At 39.6% G+C, this 19,889-nt stretch overlaps 1 protein-coding gene across 3 annotated transcripts in view; it reads right to left on the bottom strand.

Moving 5' to 3' along the window:
* Nucleotides 1-19,889, bottom strand: part of NAA35 (N-alpha-acetyltransferase 35, NatC auxiliary subunit) — a 94,971-nt gene that overhangs the window by 51,655 nt on the left and 23,427 nt on the right. For all 3 annotated transcript variants that reach the window (XM_019423508.2, XM_019423507.2, XM_019423509.2), the window contains exons 7-11: nucleotides 6,678-6,744; nucleotides 6,555-6,598; nucleotides 5,276-5,326; nucleotides 4,320-4,403; nucleotides 3,238-3,352 (exon numbers count right to left, since the gene is read on the bottom strand). In XM_019423508.2, the coding sequence (XP_019279053.1) occupies nucleotides 3,238-3,352; nucleotides 4,320-4,403; nucleotides 5,276-5,326; nucleotides 6,555-6,598; nucleotides 6,678-6,744 (361 nt within the window). The remainder of the gene's footprint in view (nucleotides 1-3,237; nucleotides 3,353-4,319; nucleotides 4,404-5,275; nucleotides 5,327-6,554; nucleotides 6,599-6,677; nucleotides 6,745-19,889) is intronic.

Below are 19,889 nucleotides of genomic sequence, written 5' to 3'. Positions count from 1 at the left end.
GAGATCCCTAAAATGTGAATGTTACACTTGACAATATTAATCTACTTAATCTACTTCTCATTTTTTAAATTATTCTTTTTTTTTTGGTCCTGTTTGGCTTGACTGCTTTCCATTATTCTCCAGGTCACTTATCTGTTCTTCTGCTTCTTCTAGTCTACCATCTATGCCCTCTATTTTTTTTTTAATTTTTCAAATTTTTGACAGAGAGTGAGCACACAAGTGGGGGAGGGGCAGAGAGAGAGAGAGAGAGAGAGGAGGACAGAGGATCCAAAGAGGGCTCTGCATGGGCAGCAGGGAGCCCAACATGGGGCTCAAACTTGTGAACCTGAGATCATGACCTGAGGAGTTGGAAGCTTAACCAACTGAGCCACCTGGGCGCCCGCCCTAGTGTATTTTCAATTTCGGTTATTGAGTGCTTCACGTCTGATGGGTTCTCTTCTGTTTTCTATCTCCACGTTGAGGATCTCGCTGAGATTTCCCACTCTCTTCTCAAGTCTGGTAAGTATCTTTATAACCATTATTCTGAATGGCATAAAAGGCCTATTACCTCAGTTTCACTTAGGTCTCTTTCTGTGTTCTTCCATTTGGGACCTGTTCCTCTATCCGAAATTTTTATAACTCTCTGTGTGACTGCTTCTATGTTTAGGAAATTCAGCTACGTCTCCTGCTCTTGACACTAGCGGTCTTATGAAGAAGAGGTCCTGTGGTACCATAGTACAATGTCCTCTGTACACCAGAACCTCGTGCTTCAGAGTGTCTATATGTGTTGTGTGCACCCTACTGTTGTTACTGGGGTGTGTTTGCTTTCAGTGCAGTCATCTGCAATGACTCTCTTTGCCTGTTGTGAACAGGGTTTGGTGCCTGTGTTGTTCATGAACCAGTCTGCCACTGCCTTGGGTTTGAGGTGGGTCAGACCAGGCATTTGCCAGAGCCGTGGTCACAGAGTACTACAGGCCACCTTCCCTGTGTCTTCCCCTGAGTAGCTTTTGTTGGTGGGCAGGGCCTACAGTCAGACCAATGTGTGTGGTTATCCTTCCCTCTCCCAGGGTAGGAGTCACTTTGAGAGGTGCCGATCCCTGTTGGGGATGCTTGCGCGCTGTCATGCTTGAGGCACCACTCTGGATGGACTCCTGCTGAGGAAGTGTTAGAGGGGGCGGGTCTGCTGGTGAATGCAAGGAGGGGCATACAGTGTTAGCAAGGTTTGTGCTGGTCTGTTGTGATAGGGTAATAGAGTGGCTTTGGAAAACTCCTGCTGTGGGTGGCAGAAGACCACAGAGGTGGGATGTGCTGTTAGCAAGCTAGGTGGAGAGTGTGCATCCTGCACTGGTTCCCGTGACTGTTTATCTAAGCTGGGCAGATGGGAAGGGAAATGGCACCCACCAGCTCTTTTGTTCTTCGAGAAATCTCCTAAAGATCTTTTCTCCTGCAGCATACTTCAGAGACCAGCAAATAAATCTCGTTCCTGTATACCTCAGATGTTTTTCAAACTGCTGCTTCTATGCAATATCTCAGCAGGGCTGTTGTGCTGTCTCCTGAAGGGCAGTGTCTCAATTTCCTATTGCCTTCTGGCTCAGAGCTGAGCTTGTTGATTTTTAAAGTTCCAGGTGTTAAGCCCCACTGATTGTATGAACACAAGAAGTTAAACCCCTCTGGTTTTCAAAGCCAAATGTTATGGGGATTTATCTTCCCAGCGTAGGTCCCCTTTGCCTGATGTGGGGTCTGCTGCTCTCCCCTCTCCGCATCCTCAGTGTTACTCATTCCCACAGACAGCCCTGATGATCCATTTAACTCCTGACCACGTCTCCATCCTTCCTACCCTCTTCCATGTGGCCTCTTCTCTCTATCTGACTATGGAGAGTTGTTCTGACAGGCTTCCAGTGGTTTTCTGGGTAATTAACACTGATGTGGGTATTGTAAGGTGTATCTGTGAAATGAGGGGATCTAAGGATCCTCCCACTCTGCCATCTTCCCCAGAATCCCCTTAGTCCTTTTTTTGGAGCACATACCCAGTGGTAACTTAAAAAGCTTTGGGGAGATTAATTTGGAGATTTTACTTACAATTATCTTCCTTCACAATTAAATGATACCTTGAAACTAGGATTCGAGATTAGAATACATCCCCTCACCCAAATTCTGAAAACACTACTCCATTTTTTTTCCTTCTTTCTTTCTTTTTTTTTTTAAGCAGGCTTCATACCCAGTGTGCAGCCCAACACAGGGCTTGAACTCATCACCCTGAGATCAAGACCTGAGCTGAGATGGGAGTCAGATGTTTAACCACTTGAGTCACCCAGGCGCCCCTGGCTCCATTTTTGTTTAATCACAAGTCTATGGAGATACAATTAACATACCATATAATTCATCTACCGAAAGTACAAAATTTAAGAGAATATAAGGGGCGCCTGGGTGGCTCAGTTGGTTAAGTGTCCGACTTTGGCTCAAGTCACGATCTTGTGGTCCATGAGTTCGAGCCCTGCGTCGGGCTCTGTGCTGACAGCTCAGAGCCTGGAGCCTGTTTCAGATTCTGTATCTCCCTCTCTCTCTGACCCTCCCCCGTTCATGCTGTGTCTCTGTCTCAAAAATAAAAAAACGTTAAAAAATTAAAAAAAAAAAAAGAGAGAATATAAATATCATCTCGTTATAGTGAGTTTGAAAAATCACTACTGCTACAAATTATCTAAAATGTTAATTCAGCTGCAATTTTTACAACAAAAAGGTACAGTATTCCTTTCATTTTAAGACATATTTCATAAATATAACCTACTGTCAACAATGTGCCAAGCACTTCAGAGATACACAAATAAGACAGCTCCTGGCCTAAGATACTGTCATGGAAAGACAAACAGGCAAACAACTACAATGTGATATACTAAAAACATGTTGTAACACAGGCATGTATGAGTGCAATGAGGCCGCAGAGGGCATATCTAGGCCAAGTATTCAGGGAATACTATGTAATCGAGGTGATGATCTCTCAAAGGAGTAAAGGGGAGAGGTGATTAAAAAAAGAATATAATGCTGACATCATAGAATGATCACCAGACAGGGTAAATATTCAGAGCCCAAACAGTAAGATACAGGAGATGGCCAAGTTCTACACTACATTTTATGTAAGTCTACAGAGTAAAACATCCCATGGTCCCAACAGGCTGACTTACACGAAATTTTAGAACAAACCAAACTATATAATCTGGATGGGTAAGAAAGAAAAAGAGTAAGAGTAAAACAGACAATTACCTCCTTTTGTAGTATCATTCTGAGCCTGGATGCCATGATGCAATGAATTATGAATGGCAGAAAGAAGATCTGCTGCTTGAACCATCAATTTTTGAGCTTCTGCAACAGCACTGGTCTAGCAAATAAATCACCAAAAACATTCTTACATATTCTTTCACTGAAAGATATACATTAAATAGGAAAATCCTATAAACAATAATGAAATTAAATGTTGTAATGACATTGGTTTTCAGAAACTATTCACTTAATACAGGATGCTCAGATCCTGTTAGGATAGAAATTAGTTTTTTACCCCTTCTTATATCTTGTAGGAGCCATTAAAAACGAACAGGAAATAATGCTGGCTTATTCTGTTCATCTTATATTTAAAAAAAAGAAAGGAAAAAAAATCGAGTTTCAGGCAACTGGAAAATTTCAACATTTCTACTATGCTATTCATTAAGTTGAAATTAAAAAAAAAAAAAGAAAACAGGAAAACAACAGACTTAGATCAATGGTAAAGGTTGGCTCTCTACTCACCACTTCCTAACTATCTACATATTAGTTTGTAATTGACTTCAATTAACGCAAATACACACAAAGAAAAAGTATTCACCATCTAGGGCTTACTTCTGGTTCTATACAAATCCAACAGTTAATTATTTAACTGAATGAAAGATGTCTACCTAAAATTCCCATTTTTGCTTTCTCCTTTTCAATTCACAAAACAAGACTACCCACAAGCAATTTCAGCTTCTATTATTATATCCATTAATAAGTAATATAAAATATATTTATATACCGACAACAGACACGGAGATGTTATGGAGCAGAATGTAAATTCATGTGACTTTTTGAAAAAATTATCAGGGCTACTCTAATATTACATATATATGTAATATTATATATATATGCGATAATATACACACACACAAATATATATAAAATCACCAGATAAAAATATACCAAATGCTCAATTCTGTATATGTGTGGTTGGGGGTGCTTTGATGGAAAAGCCTCAGAATTACTTCAATAACGCACTCTATCCCCCCAAAGGGAAAAAAAAATAACCCACTAAAATAGATTATAGTAAATACCCTTACCTCTTTCTTAGTAAAGGCTATGAGCACTGTCAGTAACACTCGAGTGAATTTCACTCTGCTGAATACTGCTAAACATTGTTGGTGCTAAAAAATAAGGACTAGAAGTTAAAAGATGCAAAGTCTGGCAAATGAATTTCATTTTCAAATATAGTATTTTAAGTCCTAAATCTCAATGTTAATGACTTACTATATTACAAACACTTTCACTTATAGTCTTTTAAATGCCTGAAAATAAGCTGCAGAAAACATAAAACCTATTCTACTGAAATAGAGATATAAAGTAAAACTTTTTTATCAATGGGATGGATTTTTCCTTAAGTCAAAAGTTACATTAATATCTCAAAAACTGAATTAGCATTTAAAAAAATTTTTTAATATTTATTCTTGAGAGAGAGAGAACGAGCGAGCATGAACAGGAGAGGGACAGAGAGAGAGAGAGGGAAACACAGAATCCAAAGCAGGCTCCAGGCTCCTAGCTGTCAGCACAGAGCCCGACATGGGGCTCAAACTCACAAGCCGTGAGATCATGAACTGAGCTGAAGTCAGATGTTTAACCAACTGAGCCAACCAGGTGCCCCTGAATTAGCATTTTTAACAGGAATAATAAAAAGATGCTGTAAGCAGAGTCAGAAAATTAAGGATCTTGACAAAGGTTCAGCAACTTTTCATACTGTCCAAGTTCTTGAGTTTTGCCAAGTTTTGGTGTATCATCTGTAAAAAGTCATTTTTCTTCCTACCTCACAGGAATACTGAAGAGCTTTGAAATCATGTATTTGAAAGAGCTGTACTATCATTCTATCAAAATAAATACAAGGGAAATAAAATCCCTTGCAATGTCCAACTTTTAAAGAAATACCTTAAAAAGGGCTTCCATAAATTATAACGCAGTTCATAAAACTACAACATTAAGAGGTAGACTTCTCTGATATTATCTACCAGAAAATAAGTTCAATTACTTCTAGTTCAACTTCTGGATCTCTTTCTTCTCCTTGTCGACTTCGAGTACTCTAAAATTTTAAAAAAGGTGAATTAAAATAAACACAAACTTGTAGAAATACTAGTTTATAAATACCAAAATAAAGCACTAAATTAATTTATTGAGTATATGCAAGAATCTGATTTTAAAAAAAATATTTGGAAGAAAAAAACTGTATCTACTATTTATTTTCCTATTAATACTATATACAGAAAGTTCATTTTGATACCAATTATAAAGATCATATGGAAGAGTAAGGTATTAAAAACAGCAAAAGCAAAACAATGAAATAAGTAAAAGCACACGGTACTTCTTTCTTTTTAAAACGATGTATTAATTGAAAGTCTTGACACTCTCAAAACTAACCCTGTTAGGAAAAAATAGTAACCTTTATAAAAATCACATCATAAAAATAAAGTCACACTGTAAATACTGATTATTCTACACTAAAATGCAAAACCTCTCGTTTATACATGACTGACACACGACTATTTTGACAACTGCAGGGCAGTACTATGGGAAGATCTGGCAGAAGATCAGGGTTCTAGCCCCGCACTGCCACTTCCTAGTGGCATGCCCTATATTAATCTCAGACAGCTTACTTAACTCCTTTAAGCTGTGTTTTCCTCATCTAAAACTAGGGCATTGTATGCAACTTATTGCCTAATTCACTGCACAATTATAAATATCAACTAAGGCAATAATATATAATCACTGTGACAACCATGCTGTGTTATACGAGTGTAGAAAAAAAGCAGAAATAGAACTTTTTTCCTTTTTTAAATCTCTGTGCAAACCAAATCGTCACATCATCTGGCTCAAGGATATTATTCACAGAAGGCTTTCACCAGATTTGGGGAGCCACCATTTACTGAGGTCTTCTACTGTGTTGCACACATTGTACGAGCTATTGAAGATACAAAGTTGAAGATGATAGTCCTTACCTCTGAGGAACTTAACACTCTAGAATATTAATATTTAATATTTAATTTAATATTCTTAAAACAGCAGAGTATAATTCTAAAACACTGGCAAAAAAGTGAAACATCTTAAAGGTTACATTTTCAATACGTGAAAGGAACATTAATTCACCAGAAACTCCTCCTGTGAAGTTGTCTTCAAATTCATTGCCAAAAAGACACAGCATATATCAATGAAGAGGGTGGTCCTCCCTTCACTAGCTGTAATCGGCTAAAGGTAACCTCACACTTAGAAGAGTTCAAAGATCCTATAGCAAAGCAACGAGAGATGGAAAATACCTTTACTCTTCTTTGCATGTCATCCTCCACATCTTTTAGCATGCCTAGAAAGAGAGACCATGAGTTTAAACGGGAAACAAATCCAAACACAAAACTTGTGAATCATCGTATAAATTGTTTTACCTGTCACTCGAAGGTCTGTCACACTGTTAGCCATTTTAAATCCGTAAGTCATTGATTGAAAATCTTCCTGTACAGGAAAGCAATAATTAGGCCTTTGAGTACTAGCAAAACCTTTTATTAGATTTCTCTTACAAAATCACAATTTGCTAATATGAACACAGTAATGAAATGTCATCAGCTTATCTATATACAACCATGTTTTCCCTATAATGTATCCTTAAAACATCATATTCTAATGCTGTCTCCATCTCTAATTGTTTGTCTTTAGGCAATTTAAATACACTTGCATTTAGTATGTTCATTTGCAAAATAAGGTTAATGCTTATGACGATATCAGAAAATAGTAATTCACACTTACGGAGTATTCTCACATTCACAAGTGAACAGTAAATGCACAGAAATTACTGCTTGATAAGACTGAAAGATTTAAACAAGACTTTTAATTCAAAAATTATCAAATGCTTGTTTACACACTGTTCGGCTACAAAGGTTAAGCCTTCTCAAATAAAATTACTCAAAGTGATAGCAAAAGCACATTTCCACTCAGCCCCGCTATAAAGAAAAAGTTATTCATACATGGATTCCTACCTGCAAAGTCATTTAAAACACTGCTAAGACATTAACAAATTAAGTAGTTTGCTAGACTCACTTTGAAGACTAGAAATTTAATATCATTTGGCTGATTCTATTAAGTCACAAGCTCTATTAAAGGAATGTTTCTGTCATGTTAGAATTCTTAACACATATATAGAAGCCTAATACAATGGAATAACAGGCGTTTACAGCAGGGGCCAGAACTACAACAGAATTTTTGGATTCTTAAAAGTATCAGTGTAATCTATATGTAATCTATATCACGTACTATAGGTTACAAACAGAAAAACAAACAAACAAACATCAATGTCCCTGGGTTCAAAGAACTGTTAGTGTTATTACAGGACTCACAGGATTGGGACTTTTAAAAATCTCAGGTTGTGTTACAAAGCTGTGAGCTTATCCTCTAGGTAAAGTTTATGCTCTACCCCTACTTGGCCACCAAATAGGATTCTCGTGTTTTACACGTCTAAAAAGGATCTCTCCCAGTGTTTACCACATTGCTAAATGGCACCTCTACCCACCCATAGTTACTCTGGCTGAAAACCTTCACCTCGATTCCTCTCATTTTCCCACGTTCTGTATCAGATCCTCAGAACAGATGACAGACTCAAACTTCCAATTTCTCATCTAAGCGCAGCTCCCGGCTTTCACAGCTGTCTCTAGTGAAGGCACCACCGCCTCTCACTTCCACAACTGCCTCCACACAGGGCCCCCCCCTTCCATGCTTATCCCTGCTACAATTTATTCACCACCAGAAGCCAAAAGGGTTGTTTTAAAATAAGTCATTTCACATCACCTCCTACTGAAAACCTTTCAACTGTTTCCCTCCTCACAGGAAAATCAAAAATCCTACATAGACTGAGGCCCTCCATCAATCACCATGTGGCCCAGCTTCCCTCTCCAACCTCATTTCCTTCTACCTACCATTCTTCTCCACGATCCCTGCACTGCAGCCACACAGGCCTTATTATCCTTCAGACACATCAAACACGTTCTCTTCTCAAGACCTCTGTACATGCTGACCCCTCCCTACAAGGAGTTTCTTCCTAAGATCTCCAAAGCCCCTTCATTCACTGTATTCTAGCCTCTGTTCCCGTGTCAAACCTCAAAACAGAGCTTTGCACTGTGCATTCTCTTTGAAACAGCATCCCCTGCCATTCTACATGCCCTGTGCCTGCTTTACTCTTCTACATAGAACTTACCAACACCTGACGAGATGTATTTGTTTAGTGACACACTGTCTGTCTCAAGGAATGCATGATCAATGACATCAAGGCTTTGTTGTATTCACTGCTTTATCTCCAGGGCTTAGAACTGTACTTGGCACAAAGTACTGTTCAAAATATATTTGTCAACTGAATGATGACCTACTGTAGGACAGGTAGATCAAGTCGGCTCGGGATACTTGTGGGACTGGTGGACACCGTGGCAAACTGGAGAAGACATGCTTCATCTGAAGGAAGCCAGCCACTACTTATCTTACTGAGTAATGAAGGCACAACTAGTGTTTTTCAGAACAAAAACTTAATTTAACATAAAATCCTCCAACTTTTGAATGTTACTCATTTTTAAAAAATTAAGTAGGCCAACACCGTGAAGATGAAACAAAACACACCAGTAAGCCCCATCGATGCAACGTTTTCCAAGAGGAATCACTGCATCTAAGGAAAAGCATTCACATGATAGAATACCGCAGGTCTATGTAAATAAATACTAGCCTTGGTAACAGAACTTCATCTAAGTCACTGGAGGACTGAAGCAGACCGAGTTACATAAGCAGATGCTACCATTAAAAGATCATTCCTGAAACCTTGTAGATTTAACAAGCGCAAAAATCAAAGTGAAACCAGGGAGACAGACCAGTTACTGGACACTACCCAACAGTACAAGCAGGAGCTGACGACGATTTGGATTGAGATTATAACTGGAGGTGATGAGAGGTTGTTGAAATCAGGATATATTGAAAAGGTAAAGCCTACACAATGTGCCAAAGACACGAATGTGGAGTAGGAGGTAAACTTCACAATCAAGGATCATTTTCAGGTGTTTCGTCTGAGCAACTGGTATATGATAGCACAATTTACTGAGAGGGGGCAGACTTTCAGAGGAGTAGGTTTAAAGGCAGAAATGGAGTACAATTTTGATTAAGTTTATGATTTCTTTAGTTATCCAAGTGAAGATTTCAGGAAGGCACTTGCGTGAGTCTGGAAGTCAGGGGAGGAATCAGGACTAGAGACATAAATTTGGGCTTCATCAGCACAGAGTTGGTATAATATGGCGCAGAACCAGAGGACATCAACTGAAGCAGAAGGGACACAGGAGCCCAGGTGCGTTCCAGCATCTAGAGGAGCAAACATGAGATATGTGCTAACCAATGAGAAAGAAAGAAATCCAAGAGACAGCTGTATCAGGAAGATGAGAAGGAAGTATTTCAAAGAGAGGTCAACTGTGTCAAATGAAGTCAAAAGCTGCAGAGTATAAACAATGGAGTTAGCAAAATGGAGATCATTAAGGGCCTTGTTAAGACCAGTTTCTGTGCAGTGGTAGAAAAAAATGTACGAGAGGGTGAGAAGAGACGAGGAGAAAGTAAAATAAGTAAACATTAACAGCTCACTCAAGGAGTTTTTTGCACAGGGTAGCAGAGAAATGACAGTGTAGATATAAGGAGTCATGGGATCAAAGGAACTGTGGTATTTTGTTTTAAACTGATTGATATTTAAAGCATGTTTATATGCCATAAGAATAATCTAGTAGGGAAAGAGACACTAACAATGCAATACAGAGACGGGTTAATGATTGCAGCAGGCAAGAGGGAACAGAATGGAGAACACAAGTGGAAGCTGAGCTTATATTGTCAGGGATACTTGTATTTTCACAAGATAATAGGTAGATGATGTGGGTTCCAATACAGGCTAGCATGTGTGGTTGTGAGAAGATGAGGTACTCCTACCTACGTCTGATTCCATCAAATATTTCATTAAGGTACAAAGTAAGCTGACACTGGCAACGGAGGTCTTGAGAGATAAAAGATGTGGAGAAGTCCCTGAGAGGCTATGAAACCAAGTTTACCACAGAAGTGTTGAAAGATAAGACTGTCTCTAGTGCTGAGTGCCCATCTGAGATTTGCAGTCCTAAAATTAAAGTGAGAATAGACACACAGATGTGGGTTTTCTCGAGCAGCCTTCTGCTGTTTGGGTGCAAGCAGCAAGTAGACAGATGGTTGGGGTTTTGCCATGTAAGTGACACATTATGATGAGATGAGAAGGGCAAGGGAGTTAAGGGTGTCTGAAAACGAACGATTTCACCAGCGGACCATGGAAATGAGGCCACAAGAGAGAAAGGAGCAGCATCTGGGAATCTGGGAGGTCTCTGTGGAACTGAAGGATAGCAGGAGCAGGGGAAGCCAGAAAGTAAGTGGTAGCGATCAAAGGGTAGTATTTTTGAATTCAACATCTTGAAAGTGTAGATTAGTAAGGAAAGTTTTGCCTTCCTTATCCATTTCTGAACCATTTTCTGAGGACACAATGGTGGCTGGTATGGACTAGATAACCAGGGATACAATGGCGAAACACAACCATAGCCATTATAGAGTCTGTTATCCAGTGAGACAATTAAGACATCTTGACAGGTACAAAGCCCCATGTTCTTTACTGTACTTTACAATATTGCCAAGATACAGTTGCAGAAAGTTATCACGGATATTCAGAGTTCTATAAAACACAGTATTTAAAACAATGCAGCACCACAAGAAAATTTAGAATGATAAAATATTTATAATCATAACTGCAGAACACCCAATACCAGTACTTAATGCGATTCCAACTAAACCAGTAATCTTGACTGTGCTAATAATATAATAGTCTAACCAAGTAAAAATGTTTTCAATCGCTTCTAAAACAATTGCAATATATCAGTTACAATTTAATATTGCTTTAAAAAATCATTTCAGAGGCTCCTGAAATGATTTGATTCATTCAACCAAATCTGAGTACCTTCTACAGACCAGATATTGAGTAACACATTAGGGCTACAAGGAAGGGTAAAACATGGTCACAGATGATTCACATCAAGACTTCAAACAATCTAAATGTCCATTAGCAAGTGCCTTGTAATTTACTGTATATACAATGGAATACTAATAAATAATAACATTATTATGTACTTACTATATGCCAGGCACTCTTCTAAAAATTTTATTGTATTAACTTTACTAACCCTCACAACACTCTGAGGTGGGGACTATTACAAACTACATTTTATAAATGAGGACACTGAGGCATAGAAGCACCACACAGTGTATAGGTGACAGAGGAAGAACACAAACTTAGGTGGCGTCAATCCCTGCAGGCTGTACTTTTTAAACTTTTATTTTGAAAAAATTTCAGAATACAAAGTCCCATATTCCTTTCCGATATTCTTCAAATGATAACATTTTACCATATTTGCATTATGATTCTCTAGATTGTTTTCTTAAACATCTGAGACTAAGTCCTACCCTGTGATGCCATTTTACCTCTAAATCCTTCAGTAAGGGGGCGCCTAGGTGGCTCAGTTAGTTAAGCGGCAGACTTCCGCTCAGGTCATGATCTCACGGTTCATGTGTTTGAGCCTCCCAGTGGAAACTGCTTGGGATTCTCTCTCTCCCTCTCTCTCTCTGCCCTCCCCTGCTCGTGCCCATGCTCTCTCTCAAGATAAACTTAAAATAAATAAATACTTGTGTGATTTTTCCAAAACAAATAATCACTCTCTTACATAATCACACTACAATGATCAAATTAGGAAATTCATGTCTCTTTAATGTGGAGCATTTCCTCCATCCTTATCTTTCCTGCCTGACATTTTGGAATAGTACAGGCCAAAGTTATTCTGTGCACATCCTTCAATATGGGTTTGCCTATGTCTCCCCAAGATTAAATCCAATTTATGTCATATTGGATAGGAATACCACAGAAGTGATGCTGTGTTCTTCATGGAGCATTGTATCTGGAGGTACATGTTGACCTGTCCTATTGTTGGTGATATTAAGTCTGGCCACTTAGCTAAGATGGTATCTGCCACGTTTCTTCACTGTAAACTACTCACTTCCCTTTGTAATTAATATATATCTTGCCAGAAGATACTTGGAGGCTAGGTACAAATCCTGTGCTCATTATACTTTTGTTCACCAGTTTTAGCATCCTTTAATGATTCATGCCACAGATAATTATTCAAAACCTGTACTCTTAACATGATGTTATGCAGCTAATAAAAAACAATGAGGTAGCTCTCCACCTACATGTGTTGGTAGGTATAGAAATCTATTTTCTATTGTCTGTGGGAAAAAGTTGCAGTTTATATAATTTTATCACGTTAAATAAAATACACATGTATACATATTATTAGGAAGTATGTGAGGAAATATACACCAAATGGGTAATAGCATTTACTCTTTACCAGGCAAACCAGAACTTTAAAAAAAAATTGTTTTTAATATTTATTTTTGAGAGAGAGAGAGAGAGAGAGAGAGAGAGAGACAGAGCTTGAGCAGGGGAGGAACAGACAGAGAGGGGGACACAGAATCTGAAACAGGCTCCAGGCTCCAAGCTGTCAGCACAGAGCCCAACATGGGGCTCGAACCCACAAACCGTGAGATCATAACCTGAGCCAAAGTCAGATGCTTAACCAACTGAGCCACCCAGGCGCCCCAAACCAACTTTTATAGTTTATTTTTGTATTAGAAATATGTTTGGCTGCAAATAAGACAAAAATCCAACTACAGTGACTTAAGTGATACACACTTCTAGCATGCCAAATAACAGGAATTCCAGAAGTAATCTTTCAGCTCCATCATCCTAAGCTGAGACCATCTCAGATTTTCAAGTTTACAAAATGAAGCAGGAGTTACCTTCAAACATTACATCCATAATCAAAGAAAATGACAGAAGGAGTGGGCCATACATGCATTCATTATTCAAACTGGCACACTATTGAGAGTAAAAAGGGATGCTATTAATAACATACAGGATAAAAGGTGCCAAGTAAGACTGTTCCATGCAAGCCAGTACGCAGACACCAGCTGTAATAGAAGAATGTGCTAAGAAGAGCAGAGAAGAAAACTGAAATCTGTATGGGCAAGTCAGGAGAGTGGGATCCAAGCCTAAAGATAAATAGGACTTTTCCCTAAATAGGTAAGGAGAAAAGACGTAAGAGCCAGAAGGAGCATACTGTGCACAGGCATGGGATAATGAGAGAATAGCGTACTCAGGAGCAGCTGAACAACAATATGCCACAGGGAGAAGGAAGAGGAGTAATGAATACCACAATGAAATGACAATGTAAGAGTGATCATCAAGAAGGCAAGAGATGACAAGTGTCGGTGAGGATGTGGAGAAAGAGAATCCTTGTGCACTGTTGGTGGGATTGTAAACTAGTTCAGCCACTATGGAGAACAGTATGGAGGTTCGTCAAAAAATTAAAATAGAACTACCCTAAAAAAAAAAAAAAAAAAGACCTACCCTATGATCCAACAATCCCAATTCTAGGTATAGATCAAAAAGAAATGAAAGCAGATAACGAAGAGACCTACATGGCTCCCATGTTACTGCAGTACTATTCACAACAGCCAAGACACAAAAACAACCTAAGTGTCCACCAATGCATGAATGGATAAAGATGTGGTATGTATGTATGTATGTATGTATGTATGTATGTATAGACAATGGAATTCTACTCAGCCATAGAAAAAAGGAAATCCTGCCATTTGCAACAACATAGACCTGGAGAATACCATACCACATGAGTAAGTCAGAGACAGAAAAACAAACACTATATGTTACCTCTTACGGTGGAATCTAACTAAGAAAACCAAAATTATAAAAGCTAGTAAAATGGTGAGTAAAAGAATAAAATGGCAGTTGCCAGGAACTGGAGGGTGAGGAAATGGGAGAGGTGTTCAGGGTACATATTGACAACTAGGCGGTAAGTCCTGGACCTAACACAAGCACAGATTATAAACAACAAAACTCTATTATAAACACTAAATGTGCTAAGAGACTAGATTTTAACCGTTCCCAGCACTAACAGAAATGATCATTATGTGATGCAACAGGTGTGAGCTATGGCAATTATACAGCAATATAAATGCATCATATCAATGTGCGCTACACCTTAAACGTCCACAACACTGTATGTCAAATATAACTCAATAAAACAACAAAAAAGATGAGTAATAAAGTTAGGCCTGGCTCATGGACAGCGTTACTCTAAGAGGTTTTTGACTTTTATCATGTAGGCAGCAGAAAGAGTGAACTTCTGGTTAAATGCTGACTTCTACTATACCTCTTAAAATCATACTAACAATGACACTATAGGAATTACAAGTTTGAATCCCAAAGGACAAAGAGAATGGAGGACAAGAGACAAAATGCATAAGACAATTTTTGGAAGATGCAAAGTAATGGACAAAAAGTAACTGACTTATGTGAGTGAAAAAAGCTAAACCAATGCCACTCGGAAGTAAAGACAAAGAAAACTTTCAAGAATTCAGAGTTCCTGGATGGCTCAGTTGGTTGAGTGTCTGACTTTGGCTCAGCCCATGACCTCACAGTTTGAGTTCAAATCCTACATTAGGATTGCTGTTGTCAGTGCAGAGCTTGCTTGGGATCCTCTGTCTCCCTCTGCCCCTCCCTGCTTGCATGGGGGCTCTATTTTTCTCTCTCAAAAATAAACAAACATTAAAAAAAAAAAAAAAAAGAATTAGAGGTATCAGACACCTTTGTAGACTGAGGTATGGCATCAGAAGAAGCTGATGTTTAAGGAAGGAGCTCTTAGTCTGCCTCCACCCTCACCCTACATAAGCAAGGCAATATATGCCTGTCATTAAGGTGCATTAACACCCAGCAGCACCTGGCACATGCTAACAAATAGATAGTATCAGTCAAAGACAGGCAAACTATTTCTTACAGAGCCAGATAATATATATTTTATCCATTGCAGGCCAAGTGGTAAAGTGGAGAATATTATGTAGGTACTTATATAACTCTTTATTATTTTTTTTTTTTTTAATTTTTTTTTTTTTTCAACGTTTTTTATTTATTTTTGGGACAGAGAGAGACAGAGCATGAACGGGGGAGGGGCAGAGAGAGAGGGAGACACAGAATCGGAAACAGGCTCCAGGCTCCGAGCCATCAGCCCAGAGCCTGACGCGGGGCTCGAACTCACGGACCGCGAGATCGTGACCTGGCTGAAGTCGGACGCTTAACCGACTGCGCCACCCAGGCGCCCCTTTATATAACTCTTTAAAACGCAGAAACCGTTCTTAGCTCAAGAGCCATAAAAAACAAAGGCAACAGGGTAGGTTGGTCTGCAGGCTGTAGTTTGACAGCCTTTGGTTCACAGGACTTCCTGAGGGTTTATCTGTGGGGAATGAGAGAAAGAGAAGAATCAAGGATGACTGCAGGATTTTTGTTCTACACGAGAAGAACGGAGCTCCATTTGCTGAGATTGAGAAGACTACAGAAAGAAGTAGTTAGGAGGCAAGGGGGAAATCAGCAACTCCATTTTGGAAACGTACTCTGAGACAGACATCTAAATGGAGAATGCAGAACAGGCAGTAAGCACATAGAAGTCTGAGATTTAGGGAAGTCTAAAGTCTAGGCTGAGGATACAAACTTAGGCTTAATTAGTAGAGACAGAATTTAAGACTATGAAACTGCACGAGGTCATCAGGGAAGTGAGTACAGACAGAGGTGTAAAGATGGAGCCTGAGCCACACCAATATTTAGACTGTGCTGTCCAATATGGCCATCACACAACCAGTCAAGTAGTGAGTGCTTCAAATGTGGATGGTTCAAACTGAGATGTGCTGTGAGTGTAACATACATACCACACTTGGAATACTTGGTACCAAAAAATGCAATTTTATGTTTCATTAATGTTTTTTAAATAATTATATACTGGAATATTATTTTAGATATATTGGACTAATAAAACGTTCCAAAATTAATTCCACCGATAAGCTACTACAACATTTTAAATGATATAAATGGCTTGTATTCTGTTATCTATTGGACAGTGCTGGCCTAAAGAATGAGATGACAAACCGGGGCACCTGAATGGCTCAGTTGGTTAAACGTCTGACTTTGGCTCAGGTCATGATCTCATGGTTCGTGCGTTCAAGCCCCATGTCAGGCTCTGTGCTGACAGCTTGGAGCCTGTAGCCTGCTTTGGATTCTGTGTCTCCCTCTCTCTCTGCCTCTCCCTCATTTGTGCTGTCGACCTCTCAAAAATAAATAAACATTAAAAAAAATTTAGGGGCTCCTGGGTGGCTCAGTTGGTTGGGCGGCTGACTTCGGCTCAGGTCATGATCTCGCAGTCCATGAGTTCGAGCCCTGTGTCAGGCTCTGTGCTGACAGCTCCGAGCTTGGAGCCTGCTTCGGATTCTGTCTCCCTCTCTTTCTAGCCCTCCCCCGTTTGCACTCTGTCTCTGTCTTTCAAAAATGAATAAATGTTAGGGGCGCCTGGGTGGCGCAGTCGGTTAAGCGTCCGACTTCAGCCAGGTCACGATCTCGCGGTCCGTGAGTTCGAGCCCCGCGTCAGGCTCTGGGCTGATGGCTCGGAGCCTGGAGCCTGTTTCCGATTCTGTGTCTCCCTCTCTCTCTGCCCCTCCCCCGTTCATGCTCTGTCTCTCTCTGTTCCAAAAAAATAAAAAAATAAAAAAATAAAAAAATGAATAAATGTTAAAAAAATTTTTTTTTAATTTTTTTAAAAAAGAGTGAGATGACAAACAAGAACAATCAGTGAGGCAGGAAACCAGGGAAAAAGAGCCAAGAAAATAATTTGTTTCAAGGATGGACTCCATGTCAAAAATCTGATGACCAATCAAGTTTAAGACCAAACATTAACCAACGGGTTTAGCAACACTGAGGTCTTGGGTGACCATGACAATGAAGCTTTGGTGGAATACCATTCAAAGCCTGACTCGAGTGAATTCAAGAAGTCTGGCTGAAAAGAACTGAGATATGGGGCAGAAGCTGAAGTATGCCAAAAAATGGCATTTTTTTAAGACTGAGGAAGATAAGGCATGTTTGCATGCTGACAGGAATGATTCGGTATCGGGGCAAATTCATTATGCAAGGGACAGAGAGAATTACTAGAGCAATATTTTTGAATATAAGACAGGGTATGGGATCTAATACATAAGCAGAAGGGATCAACCTTAGACAGGAGAGAAGGTTCATCTGGATGGAAGGGCCAAAGAACACAGGGCACATGTGGAGGTAGGTGAGAAGATTACTTCCATTATTTAGTGCAGCAGGAAGGTAGGTTTGCTTCAAGTGAGTAAATTGGAAGCCTGAGGAGAGGGAAGGTGAACGAACCAGGGAAATGTAAGACTGCTAAGGAGCACTCATGGCCCACTTGAAGTTAGTGGTGATGAACTGAAAGTAGGAAATCAGTGTGAATGTATTTTTCTCCAGTTACACTGTGATGTGCTAGTGTAAAGGCACAGGAGATGGAGGGTTGGATTTAACTAGAATTGAGGTCCAATAAGGCAAGAGAGGAAGAGAGCTGCAAGTGTAGGCAAGGGAGTTATTGCAAGGAAGGAAGATGGTATTTAAAATCAGAAAGTAGGACCAAACGGGTAATGACAGTAAAAAAACAATATGACATATACAATGGAGTATTACTCAGCAATCAAAAAGAATGAAATCTTGCCATTTGCAACTACGTGGATGGAACTAGAGGGTATTATGCTAAGCGAAATTAGAGAAAGACAAATATCATATGACTTCACTCATACAAGGACTTTAAGATACAAAACAGATGAACATATGGGAAGCAAAAATAATAAAAACAGGGAGGGGGACAAAACAGAAGAGACTTTTTTTAATTTAAAAAAAATGTTTTAATATTTATTTATTTTTGAGACAGACAGAGCATGAATGGGGGAGGGGCAGAAAGAGAGGGAGACACAGAATCTGAAGCAGGCTCCAGGCTCTGAGCTGTCAGCACAGAGCCCAACACAGGGCTCGAACCCACGGACCATGAGATCATGACCTGAGCTGAAGTCAGACACTCAACCAACTGAGCCACCGAGGCGCCCCAAGAGACTCTTAAATATGGAGAACAGAGGGTTACTGGAGGGGTTGCGGGAGGGGGGGATGGGCTAAATGGGTAAGGGGCATTAAGGAATCTACTCCTGCAATCACTGTTGCACTGTATGCTAACTAACTTGGAGGTAAATTAAAATAAATAAATACAATGCAAAAAAACGAACAAACAAAAAAAACAATATGATAAACTGGAGCCCAAGTAGAGATGAACCATAGGAGTCAGAATACAAGCAACCCAGAAACAGAGGTGGGAGTCTGAGAATAGGATCCTTCAAACTGAGATCAGTAAAGGGTTGGAATGACCAAGTTTAAGGTATAGTCATTAGAAAGAAAACTCCTAAAAGCTTCCAAAGAGAAAACATGGGTATAAAAAATCAGGATGGCAACACTGAAATTAAGAGTCAGTAGATGGGGCGCCTGGGTGGCTCAGTCGGTTAAGTGGCCGACTTCGGCTCAGGTCATGATCTCGCGGTCCGTGAGTTTGAGCCCCGCGTCGGGCTCTGTGCTGACAGCTCAGAGCCTGGAGCCTGTTTCAGATTCTGTGTCTCCCTCTCGCTGACCCTCCCCTGTTCATGCTCTGTCTCTCTCTGTCTCAAAAATAAATAAAATGTAAAAAAAAAAAAAAAAAAAAAAAAAAGAGTCAGTAGAATAAGGCCTTCAAAATTCAGAGGAAAATTATTTTCCAACCTAGAAATCTATTACAACCAAACTTTCAATCGAGTGTGAGGGTAGGGGAGACATTTGCAAACATGTAAGTTCTCAAAGAACAATTCCCTCTCCGTCTCCCCATGGAACTGGAAATACTGCACCAACCAAAGTAATAAAGAATAATAATAAAGGCATAAAATCCAGGTAACCAGAAATCTAACAAAGAGAGGGAAATGAAATTCTCAGGAGAAGGGCGAAGAGAAAACTGGAATCCCAGCTATACAGTGGACCTAGAAGGGCACTGATCCAGCCTGAACCTAGAGAACAAAGGAGCTAAAGAGGATAATTTCAAAAAATACATAAACCGATAAGACGATCTGATGTGTTTCCTAATGATGGGAGAGGGAGAACCAAGTACACAGAAAACTAAGCAAACCAAAAAACAAGAGGCAGTTATCATTTCAAGAAAAACAAAAATTTGTATGAGAACGGAAATGTACGTTTACACCACTTTGGCTCATCTGTCATTAGTACTTATACAATCACAATAATGTCAACACTGATTAATGATTTAACAAAAAACTGAATTACTATTTGGATACAGGACAGGACAATATGTGAACGCTAGTTATATGCTAAAAATGTGCTGACATACCAGCTAAAAATTGCTAATATCGAGGGGCATCTAGGTGGCTCAGTCAGTCAAGCTTCCAACTTCAGCTCAGGCCATGACTTCAGGGTTTGTGAGTTTGAGCCCCGCATCAAGCTCTCTGCTGTCAGCTCAGAGCCCGCTTTGGATCCTCTGTCCCCACTCTCTACCCTTCCCCTGCTCACATGTGTGTTCTCTCACTCTCTCAAAAATAAGCACTTCAAATTG

The sequence above is a fragment of the Panthera pardus genome, unplaced genomic scaffold (assembly GCF_024362965.1).
Source record: "Panthera pardus isolate Hobbes unplaced genomic scaffold, ASM2436296v1 HiC_scaffold_20, whole genome shotgun sequence".
NCBI classification, from domain to species: Eukaryota; Metazoa; Chordata; class Mammalia; order Carnivora; family Felidae; genus Panthera; species Panthera pardus.
This window is presented reverse-complemented; position numbering and strand designations above follow the sequence as displayed.